The 14,901-nt window shown below is 42.5% G+C and overlaps 1 protein-coding gene and 1 long non-coding RNA gene across 5 annotated transcripts; one reads left to right on the forward strand and one right to left on the reverse strand.

Moving 5' to 3' along the window:
- Positions 1-120: 120 nt before the first annotated feature.
- Positions 121-11,173, reverse strand: AGA (aspartylglucosaminidase). Of its 4 annotated transcripts, XR_004477490.2 has the most exons (10): positions 10,956-11,173; positions 8,936-9,089; positions 7,486-7,598; positions 6,458-6,570; positions 5,110-5,224; positions 4,386-4,461; positions 3,443-3,550; positions 2,600-2,733; positions 1,294-1,477; positions 121-1,190 (listed from the first exon to the last, which is right to left on the reverse strand). XR_004477490.2 is itself a non-coding variant. In XM_033407815.2 (9 exons), exons 1-9 carry the CDS (start codon positions 11,083-11,085, stop codon positions 1,431-1,433), a joined length of 990 nt encoding a protein of 329 aa, XP_033263706.1. In that variant the 5' UTR covers positions 11,086-11,173; the 3' UTR covers positions 121-1,430. The 4 variants fall into 4 exon arrangements, 3 of the variants coding, with proteins under 3 accessions (XP_033263706.1, XP_004280972.1, XP_033263707.1); XM_033407815.2 differs by having other exon boundaries at positions 121-1,477; XM_004280924.4 differs by lacking the exon at positions 1,294-1,477 and having other exon boundaries at positions 10,956-11,172.
- A 64-nt stretch (positions 11,174-11,237) lies between these two features.
- On the forward strand, positions 11,238-14,338 carry LOC117197022 (uncharacterized). Its single transcript, XR_004477492.2, has 2 exons — positions 11,238-11,373; positions 11,617-14,338. It is a non-coding gene; the product is annotated as an uncharacterized LOC117197022 (long non-coding RNA).
- The last annotated feature ends 563 nt before the right edge of the window (positions 14,339-14,901 follow it).

The raw sequence follows: 14,901 nt of genomic DNA on the forward strand, positions 1-14,901 counted from the left end.
AAGGTGTGAGAACAGGTGACCTAAGGGCATTCTCAAAACTACAGATTTCTAGCCCTAACTTACAAAGAACATTAAATCTTAAGATGACTGTAGGAAAAAACGGAGCAGATATACTAAAGGTGGGGGACAATATTGTACATACAGTTTTATTAATGACTCCTGATGTAAAAGGAAGGTAATGAAGCAAAGATGATCCTGAGAAAGCGCACTTACAGTCCTGTCTAGTCCGCAGACGGCTGACCGAGCACTCAGAAAAAACAAGGCAGACGAGGGTTACTGACTCACTGCTAATTCAGACCACCAACATGTGCACAAGAGATTAGTAAAACCACAGTACAGATCAAGTTCCCTAAATCATTTTCGGAAGAAATTATCAGTACTAAATATTTGTAGCTAAAAGGTCAGAGATTTTTTTGGTGGCTAAAAACCTTCACACTTTGAGAGCGCACCATCAGAGGAAGAAGCCCAAGAAAATCAACACAGTTGCTCGTCAGAAGACGGCCCACATTTTCTAATACGTGCTAAACAAAACGCACCTTTATGATGAACAGCATTCTTTCCTCTTCAAGCTAGAAGAGAGCATTACGTACAACTGATAATCAGCGATAAGAGACACATTACTCTAAGGTACTGAGATTCGGTCAGGACTTACCATGCTGTGACTCACTGTTACCTTTTTCTTTGGGTCTAAAATCCTTGGCTACTCTAATTATTTTAAGTATCCAAATATAGATTATTTCTTGTGGCTTTACTATATCACTTTACTGTATCATTTATTTATGGAAATAAATCCCCAAAGTAGCAATTTCTTGAAACACTGAGCAGAAATCCAAATATCACTCAAAATTTAAACATATACAAAATACATACACACAAATATTTTCAGGGGATATACAAAGCTTAAAGAAAAACAGATAATAAAAATTTTTCAGATACAGAAAGTGAAAATGCTTTTAGCATAAAATTTTTGTGCTTATTTTACACAAAGAATTTTAGAATACATGAGGCACGTTATACGATGACAGTGAGCAGCCTTTTCAGCCTCTGTTTCTTTCTTCTTTAAGTAGAGATGTGGACAGAAAAGATGGATTAGATGCAGTCTACTTTTTCCTCAGTTGGCTCACTTTTTAGAGGATTATAAACCATGAAATGAAACTGAGTAAATGTTGAAAGTTTATTGCAGGCAGCACCTGGGGCCAAGAGAAAAAGTTGTTTGGTTAAATATAGAATGCACATGTCATTTACAACCAATACAGACATTGCTTCCCCACTGCCACACTGGCTGTTGTGTACCTGCTGTCCAGTCGGGCCACACGGAAGTGGGCTGTGTGTCCACCTTAGTGCAGACTAGCTGACAGTCCATGAGGGGACAGAAAGGCAGTGGGAAAGCCATCTCTTTGAACCTCAGAATATAGGCTGATTTTTTGCTCCTATACATAGGCGGTCATTGCTACTGTTATTTTAATGTTTTCATATCCTTTTCGTAGAAAAAGAAAATTTTCAGGCACACACTAACAACTGTATTTCCCTAGTGACTAGGCCATTCCCTTCATCCACCCATAATCCTCCCCTCCCCAGGCACCCTGCTCTTTTCTACGCTTCTGCACGGGTAGAAAGTGAGCCTTGTTTTGTCAAGATGCTCTCTGTCAGACAACAGTGATTTCTTCACCTGCTCAGACACCTGGAGGGAGCCCTTCTAATGCCACTACTTTAAATACAAGGGGCTGGTCAATTTTAAATTCACCTACAATTATATAATTATCATTTTTACATCCTGTTAAATCTAACGTTGAGCCTTCTAAGGTTTATTTCCTAAGAGGGAATCAATGAAACTGATTTATTTTAGACACAAAGCCTCCCCACCCATAACTTACATCGACTCTTGTATTTTAGTACTTAAAAAAGAGTATGGAATTCCTCAGACAAGTTTTTCAGATACCAAACTGTGGGAAGTAAAAGATCAAAGCACAGTAATAAGCAGTCTAACCTAATGAGCTGTATTGATCACTAGGCTGTGTATCTTCCCCGTCTGAAACCTCACCAATGAGGAGCGGCACTGGTTGATCTTGAAATGCTTTGAAACTGTGACGGGCTCATATGGAAAGTAAATGAAGCAAAGGACATGCCTCAAATACACTGCGAAAATAATTCTGCTAACGCCTTTAGTTTACTAATTAGTAATACATTTTGTACCTGGGAGCCCTGAGATCTAAATGACTGAGACCTTTAAATAATGAACAGAGAAGTGGGGAAGATCGTTTATCCCTACGTACTTCTAATGAACAAAAACATCTGACTACGTTAGCCCATCTCAGCATATACTCGAGCCGAAGCTAAACTTTCCTTAGGACGGACGTCAAGGGTAAGACCGAACAGCCAAAGACTGGATCCTAACCACCGCCAGTCAACAGAGGAGACTTTCAGGTACACTTCTAACACTCTGGGGGTCTTGACACAACAATTAACATTTATCCATTGCCTACTCAGTACAGTCCCTGTTTCTATCGCAGAGGATTAAAATACCCAACAGCGTTTTAAAGTCTCTGTCCTCATCAACATTTGCAGGTTCACATAAATATGAATTTCAGATAAAACTTACCATAACTTCCAGTCACGTTAGCACATACCACAGCCCCAAAGAAGTTGGGGAAATACTTCTGGATTCTTGAAATCACTTTCCGGCACGCTGTGGTGGGATCTTCTCCTCTTCTCATGTATTCTACAGCTTGGTAGCTGATTTCAACAGAGGCAGAACTTTAGTATCAGAGAATAAGCTAACTCCAGATTTGGTTATTGAGGTTAGACATCTAAAACCATCAAAATTGTCACAACTGACAAAATACAGTGCATGTAAGTGAAAAGAGGTAACTCCTGTGAGAGTATCAACAGGAAAGGCAGTAAACCTTGATACCGTGTCTACCTTTTCAACTAATCCACCCACTCATTTCAGATAAGGACTTTTATTTTGGGCTTCAGCTGAATAACTGTTACTTAGTAAAAACAGCCTGAAGTCATAAAGTATAGAGGTTATATTTAAGTAAGAAATGGGGCTACAGTCAACGGGGGAAAAGACTAGGCATGCGCAAAACATGTAGTTGCAAGGATTATCTCTCAGTAATTAATTGTACACGGCGACTGCATTTTCTACTTTTATCATCAATTATCGCAGGCCTTACTCAGTGGCCTTACGTAAGTTATTTAAATAGATCCTAAGCATTCTCATCTGCGAAGCGAGTAAGCAGAGTTATTGTTTCAGGACTGTGGCTGCTTCATCTGAATGATTAGGATCGTCAAAGGGACGGCGCCAAGAGTTGGTAACAGGCTTTCTGAAAAGCTCTCGTACACACAAATGCGGATCACGCGGCACAGACAATTATTTTCTCTCTTGAGGGACAATATCTCCTTCTAAGATCTCTGAAGTCACAGATGTAGGAGGGCGCACCTTGGGAGGAAGCGCATCAGGATGTCGCCGTCCCCGGTGGCTGCTGCAGCCCCTGCAGTGTCGTCGGCGTAGGCCCCAGATCCAGGTATTGGCGAGTCTCCTATTCGACTTTGGGAGGGCACAGCACGGTCATTCAGGACGGGAAGTCAAGTGCAGAAAATTCTTTTAGGAGACGTTTCTACTTAGTCACTGACTATTGTTTCAAGTAAATTCTTCATCAGAATACAGAGGATAGACTTTCCTTAGTTTTTCCACTTAGGTTTTCATAAACCCGCATTCATTCATTACATGAGAATCACACAGCAGCCCATCATACGTGGCGGGATGGCACAGGTTCACGGTGACTGTTCCACCACCGCCATCCTTTATCATCTCATTCCTGGATTATCTCAGCAGGTTCCAACTGGTTTTCCTCACCTACAATCTATTCCTGCTGTCTAGGTCAGGTGCCAACATTTTACTCAAGGTTTTCCTTGTAATAAACCTTCCATGCTTTTCTACTACTTTGAAATAAAATCCAGAAATCCTTAAAGACCCCCCGAAATCTGGCTCTGGTCTCCTCCCCCACACCCAACAGATGTGCAGTTTTGTTTCTGGCCATTGGGAGCCCCGAACCTGAGCCTGTGCTACTTTGGATCTGCTAGTGCCTTGGCCTGGATGTCCCTGGTCCCTCTCTCAGGGTCAGGGTCAGCTCCCAGCCCCTCTCTCCAGGCCCCTGATGGCCCCAGCTTAATCTGATCACACCACCATCCCTAAACTCTGCAGCCCTGACTGAGACACCTTCTCCTTTGCACTTAGCAGCTACTAATTTATTTTCTTTCACAATAACCTTAGCTGTGAGAGTAGGGTTGTGCTTTGCGTTTTGCATCCCCCATAGCACCTAGGACATATTAGTTGATACTCAGTACATATTTTCGAGATCTGGTCTTTTAGAAACACTAACCCAGGTATTTTGAATTTTATACCGTTTGTAGATGTACCAGCAGCAATATTTCCCATCTTATGGATGACAACCATGCCTAGAAATTAAAAAAAAATCATTGTAGGTGTCAACTCTAAAGTGTACCTCAAATATAACCAAATAATTGTGCAGTTGGTAATATAAATATCGTCTTCCATTATTTTCAGGTAGAAGACAATAGGAATCTTGGGAATATTGAAAATTACACCAGTGGTAAAATCTGTGTTTTTTAATGACCTCGTTTCACAGCATCATTTTGTAGACACCCCATATCCTCACTTCAAATTGCTCACTTTTCAATGCTTTTTCAAAGGTAATGCCAAAGAGAATCACGGCTATAGACTAATGGAAATTTTCAACATTACAGGAAATGACTGGAAAGATCATTTGAATGTGGCAAACATAACATTATTAAAGAACTAAATATCAAACAAAGATTTTAAAATCCCCAAGTGAATAATCATCAGATTTATGTATAAAGTAAATTTACCAAAATATATACAGATGATATGAAAAGAATGTGTGTGTGTGTGTGTGTGTGTGTGTGTGTGTGTGTGTGTGTGTGTGTGTGTGTGTGTTTCTTAATTGCCACTTAATCAAAATCACCTTCTGGTACATGATTAAGGATAAAGAAGTTAAGAACTACAGGAGGGCAATTAAAACTAGCTGAACTTTAACCATAAGAACGGTATAGAAGGCAAATTACCAATAGTATCATGACCGTAACTATCTCCTGTTTCTTTGTAAGTAGAACCATCTCGCTTTAAGATACTAGGTGGTTTGTAGGGTCCACAGTATTTTGAAGCATCTGGTATAACATTCTGTAAACGAGATTTAAGTTTTAGTTTTTAGAAAGGGTGATTTTAGAAACCAGCATGTAGTTATGTACAATCGCTAAACATTAGCAAGAAACCAAAAGGACATCGGGTAACTGAAAGATAAGAATTAAAAGCCAAAGATTAGCTAAGTCTTATGTGGACAGATGGATATAATTTTACTAAATACCTAGTCTGGTCTCAGAATTGTATAATACGGAAGAGACATTTATATTATCCGGAAAAGATCCCCAGTTTTTCTCTATATATGCCAAAAATTCTCAGCACAATGGCAAATATAAATGAAGATTTTTAGATTAGATTTTTTTTTAGATTTCTCAAAGAAATCAGGTACAGAACATGACTTTTAAATTTTAGAATTTGTTCCCTGACCTAAGAAGAGCTACTCTGAAATTTAAAGCAAAATCTATTTTAAAATCTTCTATTTTTCAAAGCTAGGTACATGTGAACATATCCTAAGCTGTTCTCTCAGATTCTTTTATGAATCTTAAAGGCTCAGGAAAATAATCCAAATTCATAAGTTCAGGTTGTGGATATGGATTAGTATTAAAGCAAGAAACCTACAACTCATGTCTTGTTCATTTGCGCACCAGGTGCCTCCCATGACTTGGTTTCATGCAGTGGCCTCTTTCAAGTGACTCCCTGGTTACTCAGAGGTAACTAGGATTTGGCAAAGAAACAGGTAAAAGACTAACACGCTCCACAGCAGGATTCTGGGTAGCAAAGACAAACCGATTCAGGCTCAAAGTCCCATTGACTTAAAGATAAATTATCTTCCTGGTAACATACTAGACACCTAATAGTATAAATCCCCAAGTTAAAAAAGGGCAAGATACTGGGTATACTTCACATAGATAAAATATAAGAAATATTTTAGACTAATGGTTTCCAAACTTTGTTTTCTTAATACATGGAACCTTTTGTTACAAGGAAACACAGCAGAGCAGTTCTGAGTGAGGCAGCCCTTCTCCCACAGCAGAACCTTCACAGCTTGAAACCACTGCCAGGGGTCGGGAGTTCCCCACTCAGGACGTGGATCGGATGTAGCTGGGGAGCTTTTGAGACCATCCTGTGCCCAGAGTTGGCATCAATCGTTGGTTCTGAAGTGCAACCAGGGTGCTGATTAGCACTGTAGGCAACAGGTGGATGACTGAGAGTGGAAGGGATGTCACGTAGTATTTTCAAATAACTTAACTTTAAAATATCGTGCATACGTACCCTCCAGTAATTTGGCTGGCAATTCCAGGCCAGCCAATCTGAATGAAGAGCACACGAAGCATTGGTGGATAAATCCTCGTTGATAAAGCCCATGCTTTCGGCAAACTTGGTGGCTGGAGATGAGGAAGAAAAATGCAAATGAGTTAAGTATTATCTTTTAAACAAAATGTATGCACAGGAAGTGCTGGGGGTCAGCTGTCTCGTACGTGGAGCGCAGCCATCCTGGGGGTAAACACAGACGGTCAAGGGAGTATTCACACATGAAGAGTGTTACGGGCATCAGTTTCTGGATCTCGACTTCCCTACGTCCTTCCTGACCCTGATCTGCTGAGACCCTTGTGGGCAGTGTGATGACAGCTCTCCTCTCCCACCTTCCCTCCAGAATATCCCTGCTTCTGCTTCACAAAAGGAAAGGGACACCTCGGAACAACCGTGACTCTAACTGGGGTGCGATGCCCAGAGCGTAAAACAACGTTGAGACGCCAAATAAAGGCACCACTGGATTCCATGAAAGACTGACAGCTCCTGTGTTTGTCAGGTAGTTTTCCATTCTGTTTCAACAAAATTGAAGGGTGCCTACTGGAACTGTGAGCTAATATGTGGTTAAGAATGATCTTTTTGAATACAGATCACGGTATGGTTCTGGGTGTATACCTTGGGAGGTGTTCAAGAAAGTGCCGTTGCCACAGCAAAACTCCATCCGTTCCCATCTTCTGTTACCTTATGCGCCTTGGGTCTTACACCCATAAAAATGTAATACAAGAAGAGAAATAATGCTGAATCCTGTTTCCCTCCAGCAATTACTCATTTATTAATAATAAACTGATTTCTAAAAATCCTATTTTAAAAATGAAGAAAGTACAATTTAGAGGTTAAGTAACTTATCCAAAGTTAAATAGATATTAAGTAAAACAGCTTGAATTTGAACTTAGGTCTGCTTTTATCCACTATTTTATACTGAGTCCTTTTTTCACAGTGAAGACGATAGACACAAGCCTACATAAAAATTGAGTACAGTTAAAATATACCTGACTCTCCTGCTAACAGTGTGTGTGTCGTGTGTTCCAGTACTTTTCGTGCTACCCCGATGGCGTTTTTAATTCGTCTAAGATCTCCCACTGCTCCTACGTTCATGGTAGTACTGCAAGAAAAAAGTGCAGTAAGATCTTTTAAGGTATTTTTATAGGTTCACAAATGTTTTAAAAATTGCTTTACTTCAAGCTATAGTGTTTTGTAGGATAAACTCCACTGTCTTGACGTAGACGTGACGGCACATCCATGAAGTTCATACAAATTCCCACATTCAGGCATATTAAGGAACAAACAGAGAATCTATTACCCCTATGTTCCCAGAGCACTAAAACTCTCAGTTTCCCATGGCTCGTTTTAAATATGGCTTTTGAAAGGGGTTTTAAGGCTTCAGGTCAGGCAACCCACAGCGTTTGTGGTTGGTGGGTAAATGATGGTTTACCAGGTCAGAGACGTATTTCTGTACCTTGGGGCTCTCCCTGTTCTAAGGAGACTACCTACCTCAATGTGATAGTTTTCTACTATGATTATGATTTTCTTTCTTTTTTTTTTCAAAATAAAATTTTTATTGAGGTATAGTTCATTTACAATGTTGTGTTAGTTTCAGGTGTCCAGCAAAGTGAACCAGTTCTATATATGTATATATTCTTTTTCAGACTCTTTTCCATTATAGGTTATTATAAGATATTGAGTATAGTTTCCTGCGTTATACAGTAGGTCCTTGTCGTTTACCTATTTTATATATAGTAGTATGTAAATGTTAATCCCAACCTCCTCATTTATCCCTCCTGTACCTTTCCCCTTTGGTAACCATAAGTTTGTTTTCTCTGTCTCTGGGTCTAGTTCTGTTTTGTAAATATGTTCATTTGTATCGTTTTTTTTAGATTCCACAAATAAGTGATATCATACGATATCCTTTTCTGACTTACTTCACTTAGTATGATAATCTCTAGGTCCCTCCATGTTGCTGCATGACTTTCTTTTAATTGAGGGGGAAACGCCTTGTGTTTGGAAAGGCCAAGTACAATATGCTAGGGCTTTTGACCTGCATCAAAACTTATATATTGCGGGGGGAGGGATAAATTGGGAGATTGGGATTGACATATAACACACTATACTATATCTAAAACAGATAAACAACAAGGACCTACTGTACAGCACAGGGAACTCTACTCAGTACTCTGTAATGACCAACATGGAAAAGAACCTAAAAAGGTGGATATATGTATCCACTGGATATCCAGTGGATATATGTGTATAACAGATTCACTTTGCTGTACACCTGAAACTAACACAACATTGTAAATCAACTCCACCCCAATAAAAATTTTAAAAACACACACATATATTTGTCCATCTTGCTCTCAGTAGAAGACTAATCAGCCATCCATGTAACTCAACCTGCAGCGGAGGTGCAGAGAGCACTAAGGCTTTTCAGGGCACTCCTACCCGTCCATGATCATGGCATCCAGGGTGGTCTCTCCAGACTCGTCGGGGCTGCCGCCAAAGCCCACGGTGCCGTCACACTGCTCCTGTTCACACGCCGCACAGCCGCTCTCAACCGCGTCCAGCGCAGACCCTCCAGATGCTAACGTCCTCCATGCTGGCAATCAAACCCCAAGAGTGCTCGTGTAGACACGCATTTTTTTTCAATGCCAAAGGCAAAAAACCAAAAACATCTTGAAAACTCCTATTTTTAAAACTGTTTGCACATTTACTCCAAGTTAAACTGAAATTTTCGTCTATCAGTGCTGCAAAGCAGTCAGTGATATAGACAGAGTTACATAACACAACCCTTTACCGTGAAGAATTCAGACTTTGGCTACTGATGCAAAGTGAGGGTTTTTTCACTTATTAATAATACCTGTTTCTACTGTGTGTGTGAGAAAAGAAGTATTCTCTTCTTCACTTTTATAAGTTACAATTGAAGCCACTAAAAGGAAAACTGAAAATTCATGAAATCATAGCCCCGTAAATTTCTTCTGCATCATCAGATTATTAAAAATATATCAGCAAGTCTCCATAACAACAAAATAACAGCAAATAATTACAACGTGGGCTTCACGTGGATAATTGATTTAATCTTTCAGGTACTGTACAATTACTATCCTTATTTTAAAGAGGAAGAAACAGACCCAGAGAGGCTATTTGTTCAAGGTCACACAGCTTAGTCGACAGCAGCGTCAGGATTCAAAAGTAACCATTTTTGTTCCAGGGGCCATGCTTTTAACACTAAACTATGTTCTCCAGAGCCCCAAACATGGAATGGGCGAGGGGGGGGCGGGGGGGAAGGTGTTCAGTAGTCAATTTCTTTACTAATAAAAATAGAATTCCTTGACGGGTTAATGACACTATTGGTAAATAATAAGCATTACCACTGAAAGAACAGGCTTGAAAGTATATTTAGAGAAGTTCCCCCCCCCCTTCTGAATTCAGACAACATACACAGAATTGTTCCCAGCCCAGGGCCCTGAACTTTCTTTTCTGTCTCATTATCGCTGGGAATTTCTTTCACAGCCTGTTTCCTCATTTTTTCTCTGAATCGTATGCACTGCCTATAACATACAAACTTAGCTCCATCAAATTCTAAAGCTAATTCAGCCCCAGAAAATCATATTAGCAGCCTCAAATGGGGGAGAAGGGGTCTGAAACTACTCCTAGGGTAGTATGTCTTAAACTGAATGAAACAAGTAGGATAAGAAAATGACAAGGTAATGGTATGTTCAGGATGATATCAAAGCACGCAAGCCTGGCACCTGACTCAGACTGGGTTTGAGGACAGTAAATGAGGGAAGTCTTCCTGAAGAGGTAATATCTTAGTTTGGTAGTTCTCAATCCTGACTGCAAATCAACATCACTTAGGCAGCTTTAAAAAAAAAAAACAAACTTTGGTTCCAGCAGTGAAAGGAAAACCTCAGGAGGTAGGGCCCAGGCACGGGTCCTTTTGAGAAGCTCTGAGGATGATCCTAACGTATAACCAAGGTTGGAACTCCTTTTCCAGGTGGCAAATACAGCGCGTCAGCATGCAGCAACAAAAAGTACACGTAAAGCGAGCACGCTTTGTTGGGGAACTTAGTCGTCGGCAAAGCCTAAGTGGAGGGTACTGGGGAGATGTGACGGGCTCCAAAGGTGAGGTGGAAAGGCAGGAAAGGGCTGGAGGTCACGCAAAAGCCGGCGTAGGAGCCACTGGAGGAAGAGTCTGAGCAGAAAGGCCGTAACTGCTCCGGGTCGGCAGCAGGGTGGAAAATACAGTGACTCGGGGCTGCAGAAAGGGAGTCACAAAAAACGCTGAGGATCTAAAATGCAGCAGTGGCGGGGAGGAGGGTCCAGTGCCCGAGGCGCCGCGGCTGCGGGAAAGGCCGCAGGGGAGGCTGCGGAAAGCCCGCCTCCCGGCTCCCAGCAGCTCGGTGCGGTCGGCGGCAGCCCGCCCCACCCGCGAGCTCTGGCAGCGCAGCCCCCGGCCCCGCACCTGCTACGGCTGCATTCCTGAAAGGCCAAGTGTTGAGGATCAGGGGCAGAGGGGCGGAGCTGCACACCGGGGCCCGGCAGAGCAGCAGCAGCGACAGCAGCAGCAGCCGGTGGCTCGGCTTCCGCACCATGGCCACGCGCCGCCGCCAAGAATAACCCTGACGAAGCCGACAGCCGCCGCGCCCCGTACTTCCGCGGCTGGGGAACCCGGAACTCCCGGTCCCGGCGCCCCGCCCACCTTCCCGCCCCGTCCGCTCCGCCGGATCCCTTGGGGCGCGGTCCGGGCGCCTCAACTCTCGCGAGACTTGGCCTCCTCTTGGGGACCGCGGGAGGTCTTCGTGCCCCTTGGGCTCCGGGTGTCCACGCTACCGTCCTTCTTACGTCTACGGAGATTTTTTTTTTTTACTACTCAACCGAAAGTTAGTATGAAGTTGCTCGGCCTTGGCTTACACGACCCTGGGAGCTTTCAAGTTTGATTTTAACGTGTTAGCCTCTTATTAAAAGTTGAAGTCGCTAAGTTTGCGAAGCTCAGAGTGTGCTCCGTGGGGTACCTGGCCGCAGAGATCCGGGATGGTTTTTGAGTGTAGGTGAGGCGGCCTAGCTTACAGCCAAGCTTCTTTTAGCTTTCTCCCACCCTACCTAAAGTTGTCTTTCCTCTACAGCTTTTTGTAGGACGTCCTCTGGTTTTGCATCTCTGAGCTGAAAGAAATGGAGACCCTGGAGAAGCAGAAATCAGCCGTCTCCCCAGCTCAGGGAAGTGTACCTTACTGCGCCTCCGGGGCACGAAGCCTCCTCTGTGCCTTTCTGAATGTGTTTTACCTTACGCCCGGCACCATTAAGTGCTTAATAAATGTTTGAATAAAGGGGGAACGGAGACTTCACCTTGTTGAAAGGTGAACTGAAGCGTATTAAAGGTTCTGGGAACTATTTTTTAAGTAGACATACCATAAAACAATGATTGTTGAAAAGTGCGTTTATAACCTTTTACGTCTATTTAATTTGCTTGTTCTTAACAATTAGATTTACTCTTGGAAATTTCATGAGACATTAAACAGCTAATCATCATTTTAAGTTATCTTTCTTGCTGACAAATTCTGCAACAGAGATAACGAGCTTATTTGACTCTGTAAACCGAGGTAGAATAAAAGTACTATATTTAATGCTGAGAGCTCCAAAGACTTGCCTCTTCTAATTAAGTGACAAACTTAAAGTAGGTTTTGTTTACCGAAGATTAGCCTAGATCATGTGAAATTGAAAAACATTTGGGTTAGTTTCTATATTTCTGTGAGTATACTTGATTTATTTAATGTTTGTCTTTAAGCCAATTAAAATAGAGCTGTTTATAAAATTAATTGTGGCAATACTATTGGGAGGTTAAAAAAATCACACATCTATAATATACCTAGACATTATAAACATATAGACAGGTACAAACAGATCCTTATAGCTTTCATTTTAAGATTTTAGCCATGAAACAGGTATGATAATGCAAACTCACTAGTTTATAAAAGAACATTGGATCCAAATTGTGTTCCTGGCAGATAGAATATGTTTACCTGTTAAGATAGCTTTTAACTAATCTTTTTGAAAGAGATTTCTAAGATTTTTCTTAGGCCTGGATTTCAAAATATCCTCCCCCCACCCCCGCTTCTGATAAGAATTACCTTGGTTTCTAGAGAAGACCAGGTAGAAGAGTTATGTCTCAAAAGGCACAGAGAAAGAATGCAAGTTCCCCCAAGGACTCGTGTTCTTTAAGTCCAGATCATTTACAAAGTCTGCAAGTCTTTTGACATCTCATTGGGGAGGTTTGGGGATTGGTGGGGGGGAAAAAAAAAAAAAGGATGAGTGTGCTTTGAATTGTTTCTAGAGCTGCATTTCTGTTCCTGTAAAGACTTGATTTGTAATACAAGTTAGATGTTTTTAATTCCTTAAATAATTGGGTTGCAACGTGAATGATATTAAGAGACTGACCCACTCATCCAACTACTTACCCTCAATTTGCTTCTTTATATCAGGGAGAAGATCTTCCACTAAGATGAAAATCAAAAGATTTCTATGTTTCAGATTTTAGAGTTCTGTGTGTTTGGGATGTTTTAGTAAATCCTTTCACAAAGGCTTCAGAATGTTTTTCTTTCCCTCTGGGTACATAGTTTCATTTTAGTTTAGAGAAGACCTAAAAAAAAGTTGCTCTTAGGCTCTAAGTATCAGCTTCCAGTCTGGCCAACTTATGACTGTAGAGCTACTTTAATAAAAGAAAAAAAAATCCTTTCAAATTATCTTGTCAGGTATCAGCTGGGACAGAGAGTAGATTCCTGGCAGTATTGAACAAGCCCCTGGATGCAGAGGTATCCCCCAAAAGGGTACAAAAGATCCTACTCTCCCAAGATCCAGAGTCACCCCCCAAAACAAAGGAAAGACTCAGACAGTTCCCCCCAAGAGCTGGCAACAGTCAATATGACCCAAGCCTCAAATGGGATGCAGCCCACGTTTCTTCCAGGCCATATTCAGGGGCTTGCAACCTGAGAGCTGCCGAGCCAAGTTCTCAGGACACAAACACGCAGGCGTAGCTGTCCCTGGGAATGAGAGAGTCACCACCAGCGGGCACCTGAAAGCTAAGTCAAGAGTCACAATTCAAAGATCTCCTTCTCACAACTGTTTTTTCCTGCCCATCTGGGTTTGGAAAGGAAGGCACAGCATGAAATTGTCGCTTGCTCCTGCAGCAGAGGTCCAGGAGAGCTGACTTTGGTAAGAACCTTTGCCGGCTTCACCAGTTTCCCCGGGATCCCATCTGCAGGCTCTGGAGCAAGTTGGGGTGTCCCAGCGGGTCTCATCCAGGTCCCCAGAAACTGTAGAGGAGAAAAATAATGTTCCCTCTACACTGTCTGGTGAGTGCCTATCTGAGACCCCCTTTTTTCTTCTAGGGCTCCTCCTAACCGGATACGCTTACCTAGGTGAAAAGTTCTCCACCGTGGCCACTGTAGCTCAGGATTATCCTTGATGAGTTTAACCTGCCTGTTCAGCCTGAAAACAAACTTTGATTCACCTGAGGCTCCACACGGGACCCAGTCCAGCTCAAGTCAGTCCCAGTCCGACCCCAGACCCAGTCCGGTTTCTGAGTCGGACCCAGCCTGACTCCGACCAGTTTCTGGACCCAGTACGGACAAAGAAGTGCTCACATGAAGTCTGAAAGCTCACACTAGGATCCGGGGGGGACTCGCGCATGACCTCCAGAGCCGGCAGGGCTCAGGGCTCAGCAGGTACCCACGTTTGCTTGCTCTTTGCTCTTGGCCGCGGGGTGTCAGGGGTATATCGTACTTCACTCTATCTTCTGACACTAGAACTGTTAAAAGATAAACTGAGGCATGTTAAATTTTTTAAAATTGATTTGAGCGAAAATCAGTTCGAATCAGGCAGTATCCAATCTAGGAGGTAGAAAGCAGCCCCAGGGAGCTGTACAACGTGAAAGACTTTCACGGGCAGAGGAGAGCAGGAAAAAGGCAGCTACACTGGCGGAAAAGCAGGTTGCTTATTTCCAAGTTACTTGCCTATAGGGGAGGAAACATTACCTGACTAGTGCTGACCAGACGTTTCCTGATTAACTGGTTTAAGATTGCATTTCTGGGAGAGCCAAAACTGTGATTAACTCAAGTCTTAACTTTGGTGATGTGGAGTTAACTATTTTATACATATTAGTGTATATATGTCAATCCCAACCTCTCAATTCATCCCACCCACCACCCCCAGACTTTTTTTTTTTTTTTTTTTTTTAGCGGTACGCGGGCCTCTCACTGTTGTGGCCTCCTCCATTGCGGAGCACGGGCTCCGGACGCGCAGGCTCAGCGGCCATGGCTCACGGGCCCAGCCGCTCCGCGGCATGTGGGATCTTCCCGGACTGGGGCATGAACCCGTGTCCCCTGCATCGGCAGGCGGACTCTCAGCCACTGCGC

The sequence above is a fragment of the Orcinus orca genome, chromosome 21, assembly GCF_937001465.1.
Source record: "Orcinus orca chromosome 21, mOrcOrc1.1, whole genome shotgun sequence".
NCBI lineage: Eukaryota > Metazoa > Chordata > Mammalia > Artiodactyla > Delphinidae > Orcinus > Orcinus orca.

Bases quoted from the DNA above. Each gene is read 5' to 3' on its own strand.
- AGA (XM_004280924.4), bottom strand. From the start codon at position 11,085: ATGGTGCGGAAGCCGAGCCACCGGCTGCTGCTGCTGTCGCTGCTGCTG. The intron at 4,462-5,109 runs GTAATTTGCCTT...TTTAATTTCTAG, and splicing joins TTACGGTCATGATACTATTG to GCATGGTTGTCATCCATAAG. The intron at 3,551-4,385 runs GTTAGTGTTTCT...GCCCTCCCAAAG, and splicing joins ATAAAATTCAAAATACCTGG to TCGAATAGGAGACTCGCCAA.